The 25,546-nt window shown below is 44.5% G+C and overlaps 1 protein-coding gene across 1 annotated transcript in view; it reads left to right on the forward strand.

Moving 5' to 3' along the window:
• Positions 1–589: 589 nt before the first annotated feature.
• Positions 590–25,546, forward strand: part of bcat1 (branched chain amino-acid transaminase 1, cytosolic) — a 60,617-nt gene continuing 35,660 nt past the window's right edge. Inside the window, exons 1-4 of the mRNA XM_068004703.1 lie at positions 590–900; positions 9,420–9,476; positions 21,017–21,217; positions 24,764–24,874. Of these exons, the coding sequence (XP_067860804.1) occupies positions 895–900; positions 9,420–9,476; positions 21,017–21,217; positions 24,764–24,874 (375 nt within the window). The 5' untranslated portion in view covers positions 590–894. The remainder of the gene's footprint in view (positions 901–9,419; positions 9,477–21,016; positions 21,218–24,763; positions 24,875–25,546) is intronic.

Here is a 25,546-nt window from a genome sequence, read left to right on the forward strand (position 1 = left end):
CATTTATCTCTCAACCATCACCACCAAAAACAGATTATCCGGTTGTTATCACATTGGTATTTGTGGGATCTCGCTGTACGCAAATTGACTGCTGTCTTTCCTACATTACAACAGTGACTTCACCTCAAAAAAGTACTTCATTGGTTGTAAAGCACTTTGGGGCGTCCTGAGAGTGTGAAAGGTGCTTATATAAATCATAAAATCATATAGCACAGAAGGAAGCCCTTTGAAAGCTATCCAATTAGCCCCACTCCCCTACTCTCCCCCCATAAATGCAACATCTTTCTTTTAGATGTGATTGACTCCAAACGCCCTCTGAAGTGGCCTTGGGAGCCACTAACACCCCGGGGCATCTGGGGATCCGCGATAAATGTGGCTTCACCCCCGCATTCCGCGAACAAAATAAAAAGATCTTTGGTGTGGTTTTTGCAACATGTGATAGCACGTTTGAACTCGCAGTACTCTCGCTTTTTCCAAACACACAAAAAAAAATAATCGTTCATTTAACTGTGTTTTTTTTTTATTCTATAAGTGACGTCGGTTCAGCAAACATTTGGGAACACAGAGTGCACGCAGAGATTTGGCGAGGCGAGAAGTTAATGCGAGCTGGGGGAGGATGCCTGTGTACACTGGGGCTGCTGACGCAAAGAGGCCGATGCCCTCTCTTGGCTGATGCAATGAAGGGCAGGTCTGAGCCACCTTAAATAAAGGGGAAATCCACCACAGCTGCTGCAAACGTGTCCATTTCCACTACTCCGGTTGTGGACCGACCCTCCCTGGGATCCCGTTTTGTTTTTAGTGCTGTTGACAGTGATACAATCACATTTTAAAATAATTTCCTATCTGCAGAATCCACGAAAGCAAGCACTGGGGGGAAAAAAAAAACCTGTCTGGATGGAGGTAAGTGTGCAGTGTATTTCCCTTATCGCAATTGCATCTGGCATAAGTATTAATGGATTTGGATCGCGTGATTTCAAGAAAAGGTTCCCGGGCAAGGGTGCACGATTCAATTTAAAGGGGTTCCTCCTGTTAAAGGGAGGGGAGCGGGGGGGGGGAAGTCAGAATTTTTAACAATGTTGAAATCTGGTTAAGGGGTGCAGAATAATTTGACTGGTTTAGGTGTCATTTTAATAGTGCAAAAAAAAAAAATCATGCCTGCCCGTGTGCTTTCGTGCAAAAATAATTTTAAAAATAATGCTTACTTAAACCAAAAAAAGGATCTCAATTCCTGTGCAGTGTCCACAGCCATGCGTCGGATGTGGAAGCTGCAGACCCCCTTTGTGATTGCACAGCATTCCCTGCCGACTCTCTCCCCCCACTCTGAGCCTCTTAGTGTATTTCTAGCACAGATTCCCAACCTCTGAAGGGCAGATTATATTACTGGAGCTAACGGCTCCCAGTTATGACTGGCCGAGAGCTGCTGTTTGTCATTCTTCTTCCTCCTCCTGAAATACTTTTTAATATTTGAGAAGTCAGTGGAGGTGTGTATTTATAAATTAGAGGCACACTTTTTTTTGTGACAGGTTAATTGAGAAATGTACATTTTTTTTTGCTGGATCAATGAGAAAATAGGAAATACCGCTTGAGAGAAAAAAAAATCTTGGAAAGAATGAACTTGCATTTATATAGTGCCTTTCACAACCTTAGGACGTCCCAAAGTGCTTTACAGCTTAGCGAAAACGGCATCTCGGCTTAACCGCCCTGCGATTTTCAAGAATTTGCTGCATTTCCGCATTTAATGCTCATTAAACTCGCCATAGAAAGTTAATTAAGGTAATTACCAGCGTGATAATTAACAATGTGATAATTGTTAATGGCTGCCAATCAACCTCTCTTGCCCAGAAAGTAAACAATTAAAAGCGAGGAGTCTCATTCCTTCAGGAAGTGAATTATTTTAGGAGATTTTAAAAATGTCAGATTGTTAATTTTTAAATGTTTTCTTACTTTTCCCTTCTGACTCTTTTCTCTCTCTCGTAATCCAGCCTTTCTTTCCTCTTTATTTCTCTTTCTGTACCTGATTTGACATTGAATTCACCCTCATTCTCAGTTTGTCCTCTGTTTATTTCTCAATCCTTTAATGTCATTGTTTAAGGAGATACACTGTTGGTCCTGTTGTTCACTGATGTCCCAGATATCCTGTTGCCTGTGCTGCACCGTTATCAGCTCGCACTTCCAGCAACTTTGTGGACAAAAATGTTTTAAAACGTAATCGTGCAATCGTAAGTCTAACTAAAGGGGCACGCGAGATGCCCCACTCCAGCAAAATCTGGCCCAATCTCTTTTAATGATGTTGATTGAAGGATAAATATTGGCCAGGGGAGAATTCCCCTGCTCTTCTTCGAAATAGCGCCATGGGCTCTTTTACGTCCACCTGAGAGGGCAGGTGGGGCCTCGTTTTAACGCCTCATCCGAAAGACAAAGAGTGTGTGTGGGTTTTTTTTTATAAAAGGATAAATCGTCTGATGAAGACACTAGAATATTAAGTGATATGTGTGTAGCAGTAAGGAGACAGCAGAGTTCTGACCTGGAATGTAGATCGTTCACATGGAATGTGTGGTGCTGGAGAGGCATGCCCGTTTTGTTGAACTGAACAGAGTTATACATTGTTGTGTAATTGGGAAACAGGTTGGGCCAAGGTGTCTCCAGTAACTTGATGTGCTTTTAAAAATAGGGAACCCAGAGCTACACCGCCTTACCCATTGCAAATGACCACATAATCGGGCCGATTCCACGCTCCCAGTGAGGAGCGATGTTCACAGGGAGGGCATCGTGGGTCTCCCTCCTTGACTTTACATCCATTATGGAGCAAAATCACGATGGTTTGCCTGTGTATTCTCGTGATGTGCTCCTACGTGCTGCTTCCTGCTGGTGGCATGGGATCACGGAATCAATCGCATGTCACGACCGGTGGAAAGCTGAAGTGGCACAATGCCACTTTGGATTTGATCCTAGTGCTGCTGGTTTGACTGCTTTTGTACTTCTCATTATGTGTTGCCATGTCGCAGGTGGCTGTTTGTGCCTACATTGAAATAATACAATCTATCTAAAAGCCTTGCTAGCACCACCTGTCACATTTCAAAGGGTCAAGAGTATAGAAAAAACCCCCAAAAGCCAGTCATTTCCTGCAGGTTTTTCCGATCTTGATGACTTGGTCTCTCCTCAAGAATGGGAGCCAAGAACTTACAAGCTGTTGCAAATCCACAGAAAGAAAGAACTTCCATTTATATAGCGCCTTTCAGGACGTCCCAAACAGCTTTACAGCCAATAAAGTGCTTGTGTGTAGTCACTGTGAAATGTAAGGAAATGAGGCATCCAACTTACGCACAGCAACGTGTCACAGACAGCAATGACCGGATGACCTGATTTTAGTGATGTTGGTAGAGGGATAAATATTGGTGTTTTGGGACGTCCTGAAAGGCATATAGAAATGGAAGTTTTCTTTCTGTAAATTTGCAACTGTTAGTAAATTCCTGGCTCCTGTCCTTGAGGAGAGACCGAATATTGGTCAGGACACTTGCTCTTTTTCGAAGTAGCATCCTGGGATCTTTCACATCCACCTGAGAGGCCAGACGGGACCTTGGTTTCACGTCTCATCTGATAGACGACACCTCCAACAGTGCAGCACTCTCTCAGTACTGCACTGGAGCATCAGCCTGGATTTTGTGCTCAAGTCTCTGGAGTGGGACTTGAACCTACAACCTTCAGACAGGAGAGAGTGATGCCACGGCTGACACCTTAGCACAGAAACCTCCCTCAACAATAATCTCTAAATGTCCTCAGGATGTACCTATTTGGACCAACAGGGAGAACATGAGCAATGGTCTTAAAGGGACAGGCCAGGTTAAACACAGCTGTATTTTAGCAGCTAAACATGTTTGCCGTGCTTCAGACCCCAGACGACCTCTGAGCATTGCCACAGGAGGCCAGAAAATCTTTCCTGTTTCCAAGTTTTCCAATGTTCACCCATGAATTGTGCTGATACACCACTCTGTATTAACTTGGACTGATCTGTATTAAAATCCATCCGCCATTCCTTCAATTCACTTCATTTATTGAGATATCCTTAAATGATATGTACAGGTATGGTAGCATAGGGGATATGTCACTGGACTAGTAATCCAGAGGCCTGGATTAACAATCTGGAGATATGAGTTCAAATTCTGCCACGGCAGCTGGGGAATTTAAAATCAGTTAATTACATAAAAATCTGGAATAAAAAGCTAGTATCAGTAATGGTGACCATGAAACTACTGGATTGTCATAAAAACCCATCTGGTTCACTAATGTCTTTTAGAGAAGGAAACCTGCCGTCCTTACCCGGTCTGGGCTGTATGTGACTCCAAACCCACAGCAAAGTGGTTGATTCTTAACTGCCCTCTGAAACGGCCTAGCAAGCCGCTCAGTTCAAGAAGGTAGCTCGCCACCATGTTCTCCAGGGCAATTAGGGATGGGCAATAAATGCTGGCCTTGCCAGTGACGCCCACATCCCATGAATGAATTTTTTAAAAAGTGATCCATCCAAATAGTTAGCAAACTGTATACATTGGTTGAATGATGGGGATTCAGCCAATGCTAGCAAGGATTGTACCCATGTCTACTTCCAATGACGGCTAAGGGAAATTGGAGGAACCGTTCCTGAGTATCATTGTCTTGATGAGGTTTGTTGATAAAACAGAATTGTTAGTGCAACAGTATACAATCAACAGGTGCTTTTTCAAGTCAGGGAGGCAAAGAAGGAAGTTTTAAAACTCAATGCAAGATTGAACTTGAGAAAGGAAATAGAAAGTAATTTTTATCAAATAATTAGGAGGAATGTGCTTATTGCTTTAGCGTTTTAGTTGGGAATGTCATAACATAAATTCCGGTGCAAAGCAGCAACAGTGTAGTCACCAGAAAAGTACACTCATCTGCTGGCTCTTTGCAAAAGCAAACCAAAAACTGATCCCACTCCATAGCCCCGAGTCATTCACTGCTTTAAATATTTCTCAGATTTTATAGAATCCCCTTAATTAATTTCTTTTTTTAGCATGGGCAATTGCCCTTATGTTCCCCCCTCCCCCAAATGTATGTGATTGAAAGAATTTCTGTTAAGCAGGCATTATTTTATGACATGGAAACTATTTAAAATCTGGGGTGGCTTTGTGCAAGCGAGGTTACTTGTGAACTGTACAACTTCACTGGTTATGCACCATTCCGATTTCCTACATATCTGCGATTTTTGGATGAGGGACAGAACAATTTTGTTTATTGGCCATATGACGAGAGTCACATGTTTTTGCCTAACTGCATTTTAATCTACAGCATCACACACATTTGTGTATAACCAAATTTTCTTGCAGGCAGATTTAATTTTCCTCTCTTTCTGTTCTTGACTTTCGAGTTCCAAATAGAATGCAACATTATTTAAACTGAAAGGGCAGAAACTTTCCTTTCTTTTCATGCCAGATTGAGTTCAGTGTCCTGTTACCAACTCCATCTCTCTCCCTGGCCACTTTCTGAGGCTGAACCAGACCGTTCACAACCTTGGCATCCTATTTGACCCTGCGCTGAGCTTCCAACCGCATAGCCTCTCCATCACCGCCTACTTCCACCTCTGAAACATCGCCCGTTTCTGCCCCTGCCTCACTCATCTGCTGCTGAAACCCTCATCCATGCCTTTGATATCCATTCCAGTGCTCTCCTGGCTGGCCTTCCATCTTGCACCCTCCAACTTGAGCTTATCCAAAACTCTGCTGCCCGTATCCTAACTCGCACCAAGTCCCGTTCACCTATCACCCCTGTGCTTGCTGACCTACATTGGCTACCATTCCGGGAACGCCTCGAATTTAAAATTCTCATCCTTGTTTTCAAATCCCTCTATGGTCTCACTCCTCCCTATCTCTGTAACCTCCTCCAGCCCTGCAACCCTTCGAGATCTCTGTGCTCCTCCAACTCTGGCCTCTTGGGCATCCCCGATTTTATCGCTCCATCATTGGCGGCTGTGCCTTCAGCTGCCTAGGCCCTAAACTCTGGAATTCACTCCCTAAACCTCTCCCCCTCTCCATCTCTCTTTTTTAAGACGCCCCTTAAAACCTACCTCTTTGACCAAGCTTTTGATCACCCGTCCTAATATTTCCTGATGTGGCTCGGTGTCAAATTTTGGTTCATTACACTTCTGTGAAGCGCCTTGGGACGTTTTACTATGTCAAAGGCGCTATTTAAATGCAAGTTTTGTTGCCTTACAGGCAAGAGTGCTACCACTGAGCCAAGGCTAACACCTAAACATAGAAACCTCCCTCAACAATTAATCTCTAAATGACTTCAGGATGTACCTATTTGGACCATCAGGGAGAACATGAGCAATGACCTCTCCATCTCTCCATTCCTTTGAGACCCTACTTAAAACCTACCTCTGACCAAGCTTTAAGTCTTCCTTCTTAATATGTCCTTCTTTGGCACGGTGTCAATCTTTGCCTGATTACGTATCTGTAAAGCATATTGGGACGTTTTCCTAAGTTAAAGGTGCCATATAAATGCAAGTTGTTGTTGAGGCTACAGTCAAATTGAAAGGCATATCCCATTAAAGTCACGTATAATGATGCTCAATAAATGTTTAAAACTGAAACTGCAAAAGTACTTGGAAAAAATGCATCTCCTCTCCCAAAGAAAGGGGCAGCCAATGCTGTAGCTGTCCATTGCTTGCTGACAACTTCAGTGCAATTAGCAAAGTTAAAAAGACTTGGAAGGATTGCAGGAAGAGATTAAGCAAACGTTGAAGGGGGCAGAAGGGGGCTAAGTGGTCTCAGAGCGAGACCCGAGATGCAGGACCCTGCTCCCGGTAGCATACTGGTTATTGTGCTAGACTAGCAATTCATTAGTTGTCATTTCAAGTCCCATTCAGGAGTGACATCATGGAAGTGAATCACCACAATTTTTTCATTCTAAATTTTTACCCATTGGCTTTTGCAGGCAGTAACTTCTCACCTCTTGGTGCTGTGCTATTCTTCGCATTCGAAGAAAAGCAGGGAAGTTCTCCCTTGGCCAATATTTATCGCTCAACCAACATCACTAAAAAAAACAGATCATCTGGTCATTATCACTTTGCTGTTTGTGGGAGCTTGCTGTGTGCAAATTGGCTGCCGTGTTTCCCTATATTACAACAATGACTACACTTCAAAAATACTTCATTGGCTGTAAACTGCTTTGGGACGTCCTGAAGTTGTGAAAGGTGCTATATAAATGCAAGTTATTTCTTTCTAAATGCGGCAGCCAGTTGGTCCATAGCAAGGTCCTACAAACATCAAATGAGATAAGTCACTAGGTAATCTGTTTTAGTGATGATAGTTGAGGGATAATATATTGACCAGGAGCATTCATGCCTCAATCAAAGCAGATTGACTGGTCGTTTGCTGTTTGTGGAATCTTGATGTACACAAATTGACTGCCACATTTTCCTACGTAACAACAGCGTCTAGACTTCAAAATCAATTAATTGGCTGTGAAGTGCTTTGGGACGTCCAGAGGTTGTGAAAGCTGCTATATAAATGCAGGGTCTCTCTTTTTAAATACCACGTAGATGTCTCGATGGTAGCTCAAATCACACAAAGACAAATAAAGGACTGTAAACCCTGATAGGTAGAAAGTCCCTGAGAAACAGGTGACCTCCCAGAGTCTGTCAGCACCTGCCTGGATGTGCTTCAGGTGCCTTCTTACTTGGCCACAAGTTCTGCAGCGTAACTGGACCATCGGACTCTACTTCAGGAAGGCACCTCAAGATGAGCTTTGGAATGATATCTCATTAGAATACCCTATTAGAATGAGAAAGAGAGAGATCAGCCGTGCAAAACCTGGCGAGGGGCCAGCTCCACACCCACTTTTCATTATACCCCAATTTCAGGCCTCTTGTCTCCAACCTGTGGTTGTGAAAGGCGCTACAGAAATGCAAGTCTTTCCGTCCTGGCCAAGATTCATCCCTCAAGGGGTGGAGAGAAGGTGTTACCAAAATGCCTTTCTCCCATTGCATTTGATGTTTGTTCTTTCATATTTTCTGTGAAAGGTTTGCGTTTTTGGTGGGACAGTGAACGAGAATGCAGAGTGCGATCCCAAAACACTAATAAAAATCCCAGAATCAATCAAATAAAATTAGTCTGGTTGGGTCACCGTGGCCTTGGGCATTGTATATGTGTGTAATCTTGAGTAAATGAAACTCAGAGTCCCAAAGGTGCAATGCATTCGAAGGGTATAATGCAATAGCTGTCTGGAGGACAACAAAACAAGAGTGAGTGTTTTATAATAACTGGAACAGAAAGCTGGAGTTGCCCATTATAGTACCCCAGAGATTACTTCTGTTTTTCCACAACTGATAGCTCGAAAAACTACAATCAATATCCTTCGTTCTATGATCCCTCACTATCCTGTCCTGCCTCTGTCTACATTTAACCACAAATTAAACACCGAATGATTATAGATTTACAAACGTGCACAGTGCAATGGATTCAGATCAGGTTTTAAAAAAAATAGAAAACGACACAGCCTCTTTTTATAATAAACGTCCCTCATACTCGCACCAATCGCAGCACGTACCAATTATTCAGCATTCAGACGATTGAAATAAGAGGGCAGAGCAGCCTGTGGCGGTGGGTTGGTAGTTGATTTTTTAGCAAAGCCCAGATGAAGCAGTGATGTGCAGCGTATTCACCATGGAGAACGTGTCCACCTCTCTGTATTACTGCCGTCCCCAACAGGTACTTAACTGTGACTCTCTAAAGATGTGTTGCACTGGGAGCAGCTGGGACAAGGCAGCGTGTCCTCAATAAATAAATGCATGCTCCCCTTGTTATAAAAACACCAGGTGCAAGTCTCCAAGGTCATTGTATTGTTATGGCGACTGACATATTTAGAGATTTTATGTGCTCATTAGTGTTTGTGCTTTCAATTTATTTTGTCAATTATAATAGTTTTAATTTATTTTTGTGTATATAGACATATACATTGTTAAATGATTCCTAAAATTGCCAGTATCCCGCTGTATTAGGCAGGCTATTTGTTCATACACCAGGCATTTTGCAATGACATGTAACATACATTATCCTCTGGCCAAGTGGGTTCATGTATTTTTGTCACAGTCAAGGGCAGATCTTTGGTTTACACGGTTTTGCTTGATGCATTCTGCTGTGTACATTCCAGCGGGTTCTTGTTGAACGATATTTACTGGCAAAGTATGTGGCCTTAAAGTGGGTCACTTCAAATCCTGAGTAATTCCGAATGAAGGAGGGCAGTGTGAGCAGGGCCTGGAGATTTACTCAACGGATTCGACAAGTGTCGTTGCAAATGTCTCAGAATTGCGTTCTCTTGAAGCAAAAGTGGAATTCCTTTGGTTGAAGCTTGACATGGTACATTTTCTATCCACTTACCATCTTTTGTTCTTTTTCTTTCTGTAGGACGCCAAACATGGAATTGATGGGAATTTCCCACAGCCTGGTACTGACGGATTTAAGGTACGCCCCTGAATCTAGATTAGTGTCTGGACACCACATGTATGTGGACCAATGTTACACGTGAAGGATGCTATAAAATACGTTTTGAACACTGTTGAGACTGGAGAACAGGACAATGCCCAGTAGGAACCAGTACATGCTTAGACTGCAATAGAGCAGGCAGACTCAAGTTATACTGTTGGTTCTGCATCACTGTCTAGTCAGGGCATTGGGGATCTGCACATGTGTACTTCCATTTGTTACAAAGAATCAATTGACTTGACCCTGGAACATCTGGGCTGGGGAGCTTGCTGGAGGCCCCAAACATCCTGGAATTTTCAACGGCTCCTAAAATTGGATGTTGATTTTCCTGCATCCTCTTAAAAAGTCTTGCGGGTTTATATTTGATTAGGCCGGAAACTGGGCGCGGGTAGCGCGATCTGCGACTAACCTGCGCCCGGTGCTTCCTGCACAGGCAGGACGAGACATTCGTCCGGCCTGAACACTTACCTGCAAGCGTCATTAAAAACCAGGCCTGACACAAGGATTCAAGGACACGTGCACTTTCCACCAGCAGGGGGAGCTCAATCTCTTAAAGGGAGGATGTCTCTTAAAATCCCTTAAAGGTAGTCGGTAGTATATTGGCTAAAAATAACAGTCTGCTGTCTGAGCGGAGATTAGACATCGCTAGGAGGAAAACTCGGATGCAGGTCCCGTCCCTATGTTTACAAGCTGTTGAGTTATCTTAAAACATTGAATAAAGGTTGTGCACTACTAAATCCCACATCATCCAATCTGTATGCCACACCTCACCAATCTGCCGATCCGAGTTGGTACCAGGCCTGTGAGAGTGCATGCACCAAGGTTCTCTGCTGATGCACTGGAGGCCTTGGCACAAGAGGTGGACAGAAGGAGGGACATCCTATATCCGCAAGGTTGGGGGGGGGGGCGGGGCAAGAGGCCCTCCAGACATATACCCAAAAGTTGGTGGGAGGCAGCGGGGGACAAAGTCAATGCCAGGCGCATAGCATCACGAACATGGATGCAGTGCAGGAAAAAGTTCAGTGATTTGACACCACTGGTCAAGGTGAGTGAGGTCAGCTGCCAAGTGGCGTCTCCTACCAACTACACCACCAGCCGCATCCACTGCTCCACTCACTACACCCACGTACCAACAAACTCTTTCCATCCATACTCAACTCTGCCAATCAGATGCTTCCCCTCACCCTCACACATTACCACTGTTGCAAGCTGCCCACCCACAATTCACAGGCCACACACACTGGCAGCTATTCAACTATGATAGGCACATCACCCAGACACACCTCCCGCTTTCTTGCAGGAGAAGGTGGTGCAAAACAGGAGGCAGTAAGTGGCAGTGGCATTTAGCCCTTCGAGCCTGTTCTGCCATTCAATGAGATCATGGTGGACCTGTGACCTAACTCCATATACCCACCTTAGCCCCATATCCCTCAATACCTTTGGTTCACAGAAATCTAAATCTCAGATTTAAAATTCACAAGTGAGCTAGCATCAACTGCTGTCTGCAGATGAGCGTTCCAAACGTCTCCCACCCATTGCGTGTAGAAGCGTTTCCTAACTTCACTCCTGCACGTCCTGGCTCTAAATGTTAGGCTATGTTTCTTCAGCCTGGTATTTATGTGTAGGAGACCTCCAATAACAGTTACAAATGTCTGGGCAGCCATAAGCAATAATCCAGCCACTAACCTGTAAATCCTGCCTGGTCCCTTTAAATAGCGCTGGTGGAAGGCCCCTTCAGGCACCCTAAGACATGTTCAGATGGTCGGGGTTAAGACTGTGCGTTGAGTGGAGCGCTAAGTCCCAAAATTGTGTCTATCATTTTAAATCAGTGTTGCACACTGTACGCATTTCCTCCTTACTTTACATGCTGCCGGCGTTCGTTATTTGTGCAAGTGCTACTACCTTTACCAAGATGGCATCTGGTGCATGTCACGCTAGAAACGTGCGTGCGCAGCCAAGACGCCAGCTTGGCACTTCGAGAGGCTGCGTAGCGATGAAATAACGGGTGCTGGACGGCCCAATTTCAAGCACCTTGAATCTTATGGAAGAGGAAGAACGAAATGAAATCTTCCAGAGCATAAGTGATAAACATCACGGTGGCCAACCAGAAAAAATCCCTATGAAACAGTTGTGTGATGAAAATACAACACCATTAACTTAAAGTTGGTGTGTCCTGCGCACACACGGGTACTGGCGCACACACGGGTACTGGCGCACACACGGGTACTGGCGCACACAGATATTGATGCACACACAGGTACACACACACAAGCACTGACACACGCACACAGGTACTCACACATGTGCACACAAGACACTGACGCGCACACAAGACACTGACGCACACACATAGGTACTGATGCACTTACAGATACTGACGCACGTACAGGTACTGACACACACACACACACACAGAGGTGTGTCATACTCCCATTTTGTGCTACATTTGATTGGAAATTTGATGTTGAAACAGTTCTGTTTTCAACCCATTGAAACTGACCATGTGACACATTATCTGTCATTACATCCATGAAATTGGGAAATATCATGAAAACCTGATCGACAAAACCCATTATGTGCCTGTTATTTTTATATTGTCAACCATGCATTTGATGGGTAATTTGGTTACTTATTCGGTAGCTTGTGTTTTTTTGGTGGTGGTATTGGGGAAATGTGTTATGATTAACATCAATGGTCAGGCTGTTCTATGTAGTTGCTGTCCGATGATGATGATGGATAAATGATTGCAGCATAATGACTGCAATTTACGGAAAAGTAATCCACAGTTTATTACCAGTTAGTGTATATTACAATTAAATAACATCTAGTGATTTCCTGGTTGTAATCTTATCTGAGCTCCTGATTATGTACATAGCAATTAGACAAACGGAAATTAAAAGCAGTAGTCCCTGTGCCCAAACTAATCCAAGTGTTAGTCATTAGTTTGCACACATCTGTAGAATTTAATCGGGGGTACTATTTCAATTTAGTAAACTTTTAACATAGGCACTAGCCAGTCTTCAGTGGCATTACACAGAGTCACGATCTTGTGTAGTCTTCAGGTAAAGTGGGGTTAAAGTCAGGGTGGGGGTGGGGGATATTGGATCCAGGCATCCAGACATTATTCAGTCCCCATCTTAAAGCCGTACATTCTATTATTTTTATATTTCTATCAAAAATTTCTATGACCACATTTATAATGTAAATTACTGTACAGTACTGGGGAGGGACAGTGGAGCTTAGATACACTTGGGGTAGTACTGAGTGTTGGTAATATTGGGGAATGGTCCCAGGGTTTGGTAATATTGGGGAATGGTCTTGGGGTTTGGTAATATTGGGGAATGGTCCCAGGGTTTAGTAATATTGGGGAATGGTCTTGGGGTTTGGTAATATTGGGGGATGGTCCCAGGGTTTAGTAATATTGGGGAATGGTCTTGGGGTTTGGTAATATTGGGGAATGGTCCCAGGGTTTAGTAATATTGGGGAATGGTCTTGGGGTTTGGTAATATTGGGGGATGGTCCCAGGGGTTAGTAATATTGGGGAATGGTCTTGGGGTTTGGTAATATTGGGGAATGGTCCCAGGGTTTAGTAATATTGGGGAATGGTCTTGGGGTTTGGTAATATTGGGGGATGGTCCTGGGGTTTAGTAATACTGGGGGATGGTCCTGGGGTTTAGTAATACTGGGGTATGGTCCTGGGGTTTAGTAATACTGGGGGATGGTCCTGGGGTTTAGTAATACTGGGGGATGGTCCTGGGGTTTAGTAATACTGGGGTATGGTCCTGGGGTTTAGTAATATTGGGGGATGGTCCCGGGGTTTGGTAATATTGGGGGATGGTCCTGGGGTTTAGTAATATTGGGGGATGGTCCTGGGGTTTGGTAATATTGGGGGATGGTCTTGGGGTTTAGTAATACTGGGGGATGGTCCCGGGGTTTAGTAATATTGGGGGATGGTCCTGGGGTTTGGTAATATTGGGGGATGGTCCCGGGGTTTAGTAATACTGGGGGATGGTCCTGGGGTTTAGTAATATTGGGGGATGGTCCTGGGGTTTGGTAATATTGGGGAATGGTCCCGGGGTTTAGTAATATTGGGGGATGGTCCTGGGGTTTAGTAATATTGGGGGATGGTCCCGGGGTTTGGTAATATTGGGGGATGGTCCCGGGGTTTAGTAATATTGGGGGATGGTCCTGGGGTTTAGTAATATTGGGGGATGGTCCTGGGGTTTGGTAATATTGGGGGATGGTCCCGGGGTTTAGTAATATTGGGGGATGGTCCCGGGGTTTGGTAATATTGGGGGATGGTCCCGGGGTTTAGTAATATTGGGGGATGGTCCTGGGGTTTGGTAATATTGGGGGATGGTCCTGGGGTTTAGTAATATTGGGGGATGGTCCTGGGGTTTGGTAATATTGGGGGATGGTCCCGGGGTTTAGTAATATTGGGGGATGGTCCTGGGGTTTGGTAATATTGGGGGATGGTCCTGGGGTTTGGTAATATTGGGGGATGGTCCTGGGGTTTGGTAATATTGGGGGATGGTCCCGGGGTTTGGTAATATTGGGGGATGGTCCTGGGGTTTAGTAATATTGGGGGATGGTCCTGGGGTTTGGTAATATTGGGGGATGGTCCTGGGGTTTGGTAATATTGGGGGATGGTCCTGGGGTTTAGTAATATTGGGGGATGGTCCCGGGGTTTGGTAATATTGGGGGATGGTCCCGGGGTTTGGTAATATTGGGGGATGGTCCCGGGGTTTGGTAATATTGGGGGATGGTCCCGGGGTTTGGTAATATTGGGGGATGGTCCTGGGGTTTGGTAATATTGGGGGATGGTCCTGGGGTTTGGTAATATTGGGGGATGGTCCTGGGGTTTGGTAATATTGGGGGATGATCCCGGGGTTTGGTAATATTGGGGGATGGTCCCGGGGTTTGGTAATATTGGGGGATGGTCCCGGGGTTTGGTAATATTGGGGGATGGTCCTGGGGTTTGGTAATATTTGGGGATGGTCCTGGGGTTTGGTAATATTTGGGGATGGTCCTGGGGTTTGGTAATATTGGGGGATGGTCCCGGGGTTTGGTAATATCGGGGGATGGTCCCGGGGTTTGGTAATATCGGGGGATGGTCCTGGGGTTTGGTAATATCGGGGGATGGTCCTGGGGTTTGGTAATATTGGGGGATGGTCCCGGGGTTTGGTAATATTGGGGGATGGTCCCGGGGTTTGGTAATATTGGGGGATGGTCCCGGGGTTTGGTAATATTGGGGGATGGTCCCGGGGTTTGGTAATACTGGGGGATGGTCCCGGGGTTTGGTAATACTGGGGGATGGTCCTGGGGTTTGGTAATATTGGGGGATGGTCCCGGGGTTTGGTAATATCGGGGGATGGTCCTGGGGTTTGGTAATATCGGGGGATGGTCCCGGGGTTTGGTAATATCGGGGGATGGTCCCGGGGTTTGGTAATATCGGGGGATGGTCCTGGGGTTTGGTAATATCGGGGGATGGTCCTGGGGTTTGGTAATATTGGGGGATGGTCCCGGGGTTTGGTAATATTGGGGGATGGTCCCGGGGTTTGGTAATATTGGGGGATGGTCCCGGGGTTTGGTAATACTGGGGGATGGTCCCGGGGTTTGGTAATACTGGGGGATGGTCCTGGGGTTTGGTAATATTGGGGGATGGTCCCGGGGTTTGGTAATATCGGGGGATGGTCCTGGGGTTTGGTAATATCGGGGGATGGTCCCGGGGTTTGGTAATATCGGGGGATGGTCCCGGGGTTTGGTAATATTGGGGGATGGTCCCGGGGTTTGGTAATATTGGGGGATGGTCCCGGGGTTTGGTAATATTGGGGGATGGTCCCGGGGTTTGGTAATATTGGGGGATGGTCCCGGGGTTTGGTAATATTGGGGGATGGTCCCGGGGTTTGGTAATACTGGGGGATGGTCCTGGGGTTTGGTAATATCGGGGGATGGTCCCGGGGTTTAGTAATACTGGGGGATGGTCCCGGGGTTTAGTAATACTGGGGGATGGTCCCGGGGTTTAGTAATACTGGGGGATGGTCCCGGGGTTTAGTAATACTGAGGGATGGTCCCGGGGTTTAGTAATACTGGGGGATGGTCCCGGGGTTTAGTAATACTGGGGGATGGTGCCCGTTTTCCGTTACTGCCCTAAGGTATAATCAACTCTTCTGTGTGACTCTGTGTCTGGCAGTTATTAGCAATTAGAATGATTCCATTTTCTAACTGTCCACATAACACAAATGATAATCAGTTGAGAAAGATGAGGCTATTTGCTTCAAAATTCAAATATTCTATTTTGAAAAATGAACTCTAATTCAACAAGGTAAGGGACTGTCTCTGAGCTTAATGCGCTTTCTGAAGAACATAAAACAAAAGCTGCAAAGGATGTGTAATCAACAGTTTTACTTACACTCATGTATAAAAATAACCCCTCTGTTTGAAAAAAGCTCTCTATATTTATTTTACCTAACTAAAGATTTTGAAATTTGTCCTCGAGCATGTATTCCAAGAATTTTGAAAACCTTTGAGCAGAAATTGCTAGAAACTAAAGAAGAATATCCCATCAGGACGGCAAACTGAATGGTATTGGTATATCGTTGGCACTGCACAGACTGAGACTGGACAATCCAAATTCAGTTCAGAGTCACAAATTTGGGCAAAAATATCAAGTCCAACCCCAGGCTTTTTGGAGAGGCTGAGGCCTCCAAGTAAAAACTTTAATGACACAAAAGACAATTTGATGCATAAATTCAATCATCTTATTAGGAAATTGGCGGGGGGGTCAGAGTTTATTGTGTTTAAACTCTTCTTTTGGACATTAGACATTTAAGTTACTAAGGGAAGCAAATGGCAGTAATAATAATTTCAGAAGGGATTTTGAGTGATTTGCAGGAACCCAGATCACGCAATCCAGGCAAAGAGTCCACTTAGACAAAACCCACTATAAATGTGGACATAGCAATTTATAATGGAGGGAAAAAGTGACAAACACATGACAACAGGAAGTCAAGTTGTGCAGATAGGAAGTGCATGCAGACATAAAATATAGATAATTGCCTTGGAGGTCATTGTAATGGGCAGTGACATTTATTGTTAATTACTATCCGAGTAACTTTTCCGGTTGCTTGCTCCGGGTTAGAGGCTCAGCTGCTGGAAGCATATATCGGAAAATTGGCCGTGCGTGCCTCATGATTCCTTTGATGTGCACCTGCGATTTCCCAATATCTACTCCTGATGGATGAGGGTCTGCGTGGGAGGACGCAATCAGAACAGTGAACCTTTTCACATGCTCCCCTCATTGTTTAAAAGTGCCTGGCAACTAATGTAGGCTATAACAACAGCTAACCAAATCCCCGAGGCAAAGATGACAAAGTTTATAAGCATCAGATCTCTATTTAGGTAAAGCAGTCTTTCTGCTCTGGTGGTTTAACTGGAAAATATCTAGTACATGTGACCATCTCTTTGTATTAAGGTCACACGTACTATAAACTTTGTCATTTTCGCCTCGGGGATTTGGTTAGCTGTTTTATTCCGAATGCCACCGTGCCATTTGTGTGGGAAAAATGGTGGCTTTATATTTTATAATATTAAGACCAGATTCAGAACTGTGGAAAAATACAAGCACCATAGTGCTGTGTATAACAGCTGTGATATCACTGCTGAATAATACACTTTACAGAAAAATAATATTTTATTTGAGTCAGTAAATATGCATGTTGGTGCAGTTTTTGGAACCATAAAGCCCAGAGAATGTAGCACCAACCCTACAAAAACCAAATGGACTAATTCTCAAAATAAATACACGTTTGTTATCAATTTAAGTACCGACTGCCCCCCTGCCTTTGCCAGTTTAGCTATCAATGACTGCTTGTCTGCCTTTTACTCAAGGTATTTTCCTATTCTAGCTTAATACATCTGGTTAAAAATGCTAAAAAAAACTTGCACTTATATAGTGCCCTTCATGTCCTCAGGACGTCCCAAAAGACTCCACAACCAGTGAAGTACTTTGCAGTGTAATCACTCCTGTTTCTTGTTTTGTGTGGTCAGCTGTGTCTCAGTGGGTCGCACTCTCGCCTGAGTCAGATGACTGTGGGTTCAAGTCCCACTCCAGAGACTTGAGCACAAAATCCAGGCTGGCACTGCAGTGCAGTACTGAGGGAGTGCTGTCTTTTGGATGAGACCTTAAACCGAGGCCCCATCTGCCCTCTCAGGTGAACGTAAAAGATCCCATGACACTATTTTGAAAAAAGAGCAGTGGAGTTCTCCCCGGTGTCCAGGCCAGTATTTATCCCTCAACTAACATCACTAAAACAGATTATCTGGTCATTATCACATTGCTGTTTTTGGGACCTTGCTATGTGCAAATTGGCTGCTGTGTTTCCTACATTACAACAGTGACTACACTTCAAAAGTACTTCATTGGCTTTAAAGCACTGTGGGACGTCCTGAGGTCGTAAAAGGCGTGATAGAAATGCAAGTTCTTTCTTTCTAAATGCGGCAGCCTATTGGTCCATAGCAAGGTCCTACAAACAGCAAATGAGATAAATCACTGGGTAATCTGTTTTAGTGATGTTAGCTGAGGGATGAATATTGACCAGGAGCAGAACTCCTCTGTCCTTTGGATAATGCCATGGGATCTTTTACGTCCACGTCGGCAGGCAGTCCGGGCCTTTCATCCGAAAGACGGCATCTTTGACAGTGCAGCACTGCCTCCATACTGCACCAAAGTATCAGCCAGGATTATGGGCTCAAGTCTCTGGAGCAGAACAGTCTTCTGATTCAAGAGGCAAGAGTGCTACCAACTGAGCAAGTACTGGCATTACATGAATAGCAACATGTGAAGCATTAAAATATAGGCCATCATCAGCCATATTGTGCCTAGCGATTTGATTTTTTTTAAAGCCCAGAATCTTTATTTCATCACAAATTGAAGGTACGTTAGTTAGGACAGTTCACTGCGGGTTAAAGCCATATGACGTTTACATCCCGCCCTTTTTATTGGTGTCCCCAAACCTTGAAGCTTTATTCTTTCCCGTTGTCAGTATGACTTACTCCCCTATTGTTCCAGCACATGAGGCATCTTTTCCCAACAGTTAGTACGCTCTGGCTCTGTTCAACCTTCACCTTCATCGTCTTTATTTTATTACATTCTTATTTTATCTTTGAACCTTGGCACAGGCTGGGATTTAAATCTGCAGAAGGTGGCTTGCCTGTTAACCTCTCGTCGAATGGCAGCATTATTTAGCGAAAGCTTTGTTGAAAGTTCCAGTGGAAGGTGAAGTACGAGAGACCACAGCGTCTCCAGTCAGCCGCCACATTGCGGAGGAAATCACCCAGCGGTGACAAAAGGCCTTCCTCCTCCTTTTGGTGTCTTGGCCACGGCTTTGACCCCAGGCCTACACAGAGAGCCTCACGTTTGTTTTAGCCCGGCGGGCTTTCTCCGCATCATCTGACCAGGCACCGATGAAATGCACTCGCCCGAGATTGCTGCAACATCGGCCCGTGCTTGGTGCTGGTATGGTGGGGGGCAGGAACAATAGCGAGAGGCAAGTGAGGTATAAAATTCCCTTTGCTCCGCTTCCAGGGTGTGATAAAACCCCAACACAATTTTCCAACTCCGACCAGTAGTGTCACCCATAAACCCGCTTGAGTTTGCACCTGGAATAATTGAGAATAATTGTGCAAACAGGGATACAGTGGAAAATTGAGTGCTATCTGCACCGAGGAATCAGGCAGGTCTTAAAACAGTGCAAACCAAATTAGAACTGATCTACACCTGATGACGGAAATCGGCCCCTAATGTGAATTATTTCTAAAGGGAACTAAACACATACCATATAGAATGAAGCTGATTGATCTTGTGAACCGTTGTCATTTTGCAGATTGATATGTTGCAATAAATTTCCTTTGTAGCTTTTAAAATGTCCACCTATTTTGCTGCCTGTTTACATTCGCTTTGTGCATAACTTTTTAATTTCCCGTCCAACAAATAGTGAAATTATGAGGACTGGTTGCAGAAACTTGGCTTGTATTTCCTTGAGTTTAGGAGATTGAGGGGTGATCTGATTGAGGTGTTTAAAATGATTAAAAGGATTCGATTGGGTACATATACTAGAAACTATTTCCTCTGGTGGGGGAATCAAGATCGAGGGGACTTCATCTTAAAATTAGAGCCAGGCCATTCAGAAGTGAAATCAGGAAGCAGCTTTTCACACACAGGGTATTGGAAATCTGTAATTCTCTCCCCCAAAAGGCTGTGAAAGCTGGAGACAATTGGAGTTTTCAAGACTGAGATTGATACATTTTTGTTAGGTAAGGGTATCAGAGGGTGTGGAGCTGAGGCTAAGGTAAATGGAGTTAAGATACAGATCAGCCATGATCTAATTGAATGGCAGAGCAGGCCCAAGGGACTGAATGGCTTGTTCCTATAATAGTTTATTTTTGCGCATCCTTTTAGATTTTCTTTCTGTTATGCCCAATTACCCTATTTGAGAGGGTTTGCAAGTATCGGGGTCCCAAGCATGGGTCCGTGCTGCTGTTTAACTGACCCTCAGGAAGTGGATAAGAGCAGCTACTCTTGAGTTTTCCTTCCCCTCTCTGTTGGACAGGGCCTTCTTGGCTCCCCCTTCCCACGCCCCGACTGAGATAGGGAACTCGCCCGTGTTGGGAATTTTCACAACTTTCCTGCTCCATGGCCCAGCCAGTTTGGACGCCTGCGTGCAGTGACCATTAGCTGAGTTGCTACAAGGTCAAACTAGGGAAACCTAGGGGTCATTCCACCGTCTGACGCTTCGAGTGACGACCACAGGGGACTGCACCCCAGGAATTCTCGGACGCCCAGCCCCGGGTTCACGAGGTGCAGTCTTTGTGACCGCCAATCCCTGCCGGGAGTGCTACAATCACCCCTTATATGCGATAATTCCTAATTTGTTGTGATCACCAGATAAGAACCTATGAAAAAAGCTGTGAACTGTTCAGTCTGATAAGGCTACTGCCAGATCTGAGAGGATGTAACTATGAGGAAAGGTTGAACAGGCTGGGGCTCTTTTCTCAAAAGAGGAGAGCTAATAGAGGCCTTTAAAATTAATGAAGGGTTCGATAGGTTGGAAGTGGAGGAACTGTTTCCACTTGTGGGTGAGTCCAGAACAAGGGGGCATAAATACAAGATAGTCACCATCAGATCAGAGAGATAATTACTACAGACGGAGAGTGGTGAGAATGTGGAACTCAGTGTCACATGGAGTGGTTGAAGCAGATAGCATTGCTGTATTTAAGGGGAGGCTTGCTGCATACATGAGGGAGAAGGGAATAGAAGGATATGGGTGCAGGATGGGAAGAGGTAATTAAGGTGGGAGGAGGCTTGTTTTGAGTATAAATGCTGGCATGGACCAGTTGGGCCGAACGGCCTGTTTCTGTGCTAGAATTCTATGTAATATCGCGCGCACTAACTTTTCAAAAGATTTAACGCCTTTGCTCCTTTTAGCCTTAATATTTTTTTACTCCATCTTTTCTTCAAGGTGACAGACCTCGAGATTGAATTGGTTCAAACTTCAGCGGAGAAGCCGGACCCGAACCAGCTTGTGTTTGGGACGGTGTTCACTGATCACATGCTCATGATCCACTGGACGTTAGCAAGAGGCTGGGAGAAGCCACAGATTAAACCACTGCAGAATCTCTCGCTGCACCCTGCAGTATCGGCCCTCAATTATTCGGTGGAGGTGAGTTGGCGGAAGGGAAGTCCTGTGTTTCAGCTGTGGCTCAGTTGGTAGCGTTCTCGCTCTCCGAGTCAGAAGGTTGTGGGTTCATCCCTCTCAGGTGGATGTAAAAAGATCCCAAGGCACTATTTGAAGAACAGGGGAGTTCTCCCCACTGTCCTGGCCGATATTTATCCTTCCACCAACATCACTAAAAACAGATTATCTGGTCATTATCACATTACTGTTTGTGGGATCTTGCTGTGCATAAATTGGCTGTCGTGTTTCCCACATTACAACAGTGACTACACTCGAAAGTATTCATTGGTTGTAAAGTGCTTTGGGATGTTCTGAGGTTGTGAAAGGTGTTATATAAATGCAAGTCTTTCTTTATTGCAATAGAACAGTTTTATTTTTTAAATTACAATAGATAATTTGGATTTTTATGTGGGCCGGTTACACTGTAACCATTGGTCTGGGACCACTTCCAGTCAGGCAGAACAATCGCCTCTGTGCATCCATGTGTCTAGTCAATCGCACAGCCCTCTACCGAGCAGGAATGTTACAGACCCAGACGCAGGCTCTCCTCTCTGACTGGCTCTGTTAACAGTCCTGCCCAGGAGAGGGCTGTGCGACTGACTAGAAGCATGAATGCGCAAAGCTCTCTCCCAACGGTTAAAAGTGTAAATGTTTGTAAAGCAGGGAGGGGGACAATTAACTTGAGGTTAGCTGGGTTTAAAAAGTGAGCCAAGGGAATCAAGACCCTCTCCCCCCACACCCTCTCCCTGCTAGAGCACTTTGTAGACCAGGTTTGACACTGCACCCTGATTTACACTACTTGTGGTGTCAAACTGAAGTGGAGTGAGACTACACCCTCCACAGGGAGTCTCGTCCTGCTTCACTCTGGAGTCAGATTAGACTTTGACTTAAAATGTGTACATACAGTAATGGCAAACTTCATCAGAATTTAAACGTACATATTTTCCAATTCAGTTGGACCAGTGTTTAAGATGTTGAGGTGTAGGTTTTTAGTGCGTTAGGCCCTTTGAATTTAATCAGCTATCCCACGGTGCTACACACCCTACTTGACATCAACAGTGAAAGGACAGCTAACAGAGCTTTAAAGAGAACTCTCCCTGCAACCTGAGTAACATGTGCAGGTTGTCGCTTTTACTATGAGATGGACACAAGCTGCTGCTTTTCCTTGGTGTCAGATGATGCCCCGAGTATGCTGGTGACTTGTGACTTCAAATCCAGCCCCCCCCCCCTAATGGTTTATCCAATCTTGACCACTCAGTGGATGAGGTGAGAGCCTGAAATCGGTGCCGGGGAGATCGTTATTGCGTTACTCTTAAAACAGACCCCCGCCACAGACCCCTCATAGGACAACCCTCTTCTCATAGGACAACCCTCTCATCCCAGGAATTAATCTAGTGAACCTTCGTTGCACTGCCTGTAAGGCAAGTATATCCTTCCTTAGATAAGGAGACCAAAACTGTATATAATACTCCAGGTGAGGTCTCACCAAAGCCCTGTACAATTGTAGTAAGACTTCCTTACTCTTGTACTCCAACCCCCTTGCAATAAAGGCCAACATGCCTTTTCCCTTCCCAATTGCTTGTTGTACCTGCATGCTAACTTTTTGTGTTTCTAGTACCAAAATATCCAAGTCTCTCTGGACACCAACATTTAATAGTTTCTCACCATTTAAAAAATTTCTGTTCTTCTATTCTTCCTACCAAAGTGAATAACCTCACATTTCCTCACATTATACTCCATCTGCCACCTTCTTGCCCTCTCACTTAACCTGTCGATATCCCTTTGCAGACTATTTGTGTCCCCATCACAGCTTACTTTCCCACCTAGCTTTGTATTGTCAGCAAACTTGGATACATCACACTCAGTCCCTTCATCAAATCATTAATATAGATTGTAAATAGCTGAGTCCCAAGCACCGATCCTTGCGGCACTCCACTAGTTACAGCCTGCCAACCTGAGAATGACCCGTTTATCCCTAATCTCTGTTTTCTGTCCGTTAACCAATCCTCTATCCATGCTAATATGTTACACCCAACCCCATGAGCCCTTATCTTGTGTAACAACCTTTTATGTGGCACCTTATCGAATGCCTTTTGAAAATCCAAATATACTACATCCACTGATTCCCCTTTATCGACCCTGCTAGTTACATCCTCAAAAAACTCTAATAGATTTGTCAAACACGATTTCCTTTTCATAAAACCATTTTGACTCTTCCTAATCATATTATGATTTTCTAGGTGTCCTGTTACCATTTCCTTACTAATGGATTCCAGCATTTTCCCAACGACTGATGTCAGGCTAACTGGCCTGTGGTTCCCTGTTTTCTCTCTCCCTCCTTTCTTGAATAGCGGGGTTACATTTTCTACCTTCCAATCCGCTGGGATCGTTCTAGATCTAGGGAATTTTGGACGATCACAACCAATGCATCCACTATCTCGACAGCCACCTCTTTTAGAACCCTTGGATGTAGGCCATCAGGTCCAGGGGACCTAGGGGAAATAATGCCGTGCGATCTTTTAAGACCACCTGAGAGGGCAGACGGGGCCTCGGTTTTAATGTCTCATCCGAAAGACAGCACCTCCGACGGTGCAACACTCCCTCAGTACTGCACTGGAGTGTCGCCTAGATTTTGTGCTCAGGTCTCTGGAGGGGGACTTGTAACCACAACCTTCTGACTCAGAGGCAAGATTGCTACCCACTGAGCCACAACTGACCGCTGGTTAATAAAAGTATTATTGGAAAATTAAATGTCTTTTTTCCAAAACAAAATTACCAAAGGTAAAAAGTGTTACATATATATATATATATATATATATATATATATATATATATATATATGATTTAACATTTAAAATGGGGTTACTAGTTAAATGACGCTGTGATTGAAGTTGTTAATATTTTGGTTCACAAGTCCAGTTAAGTTACAGATTAATATTTTTGAGAATTTATGACTGGAGCATTTTACAGTAATTGAAAGCCGTGACACTTTGTGCTGAAGGGTCTCCTCTTGCTGCTTCTCTCCAGTTGTAGCTGAGAACCCTGCATATTGCAGGAGGCAGTTCACAGTACCCTCTTGTGGTTGATACCAGATATTGCAGGAGTGCAGCACGACTGAACAAAGTGCCTTTCACGGTCTCAGGACATCCCAAAGTTCTTTACACCCAGTGCAGTACTTTTATAGTCACTGTTGTAATGTAGGAAACGCGGCAGCCAGTTTGGGCACAGCAAGGTCCCACAAACAGCAATGAGCTAAAGAATTGGTTAAGCTGCTTTAGCGATGTTGGGTGAGGGATAAATATTGGCCAGGACATCGGAGAGAACTTAATGAGCAAGGTTTTATGAATTCTTAGCTCATCTGTAAAATAGAAAATTGAAATAGTTACAAAAAATCTGTTACACAGTTAAGTGCCTTACACTGGCAACTCAAAAACAACTTCTTGCAATCACTTTTTTTTTACGGAATAGGATGAAATCTCCTGAAAATGTTACATTAAATGGCTTCTCATTTTATCTGATGTTTCCCCACAGTTATTTGAAGGGCTGAAAGCATATCGTGGAGTGGATAATAAGATTCGCCTGTTCAGACCCATGCAGAACATGAACAGGATGCTGAGATCTGCTGTTAGATCCTGTTTGCCTGTGAGTAGATGGACAGGTGTGCTAGCATTTACTTTAACAGATTGAACATGACACAGCAGACATATGGATCGTAATTTAGCATCTCCTTATAACTCAGTGTACTTTCTTCTGTTACGTTATGCTTGATCCAAAGATTGTGTGACTTAGTAATCGATCCATCTGATCTGTAACCAGCACATAGAACTGTCTCTATTTACATCTTTATACCTAGGAACAAGAGGAGGCCATTCAGCCCCTTGAGCCTATCTCAATTAGATCATGGCTGACCTGTACCTCAACTCCATTTACCCTCCTTTGCTCCATATCCCTCTATACCCTGACCCAACAAACATCTATCGATCTCAGTTTTGAAAGCTCCAATTGACCCCCAGCATCCACAGCCTTTTGGGAGAGAGAGTTCCAGATTTCCACTACCATTTGGGTAAAAAAAAAAAGTTTTCTGATTTCACCCTGGAACGGCCCAGCTCTAATTTTAAAATTGTGCCCCCTTGTTCTGGATTTCCCCACTAGAGGAAATAGTTTCCCTGTATCTACCCTATCGAATCCTTTTGACATTTTAAACACCTCTATTAGATCACCCCATAACCTTCTAAATTCAAGGTCTGAACATAGAATTACATTACATAGAATTTACAGCAGAGACGCAGGCCATTCGGCCCAACTGGTCTATGC

Source organism: Heptranchias perlo, chromosome 24, assembly GCF_035084215.1.
Source record: "Heptranchias perlo isolate sHepPer1 chromosome 24, sHepPer1.hap1, whole genome shotgun sequence".
In the NCBI taxonomy this organism is placed as follows: domain Eukaryota; kingdom Metazoa; phylum Chordata; class Chondrichthyes; order Hexanchiformes; family Hexanchidae; genus Heptranchias; species Heptranchias perlo.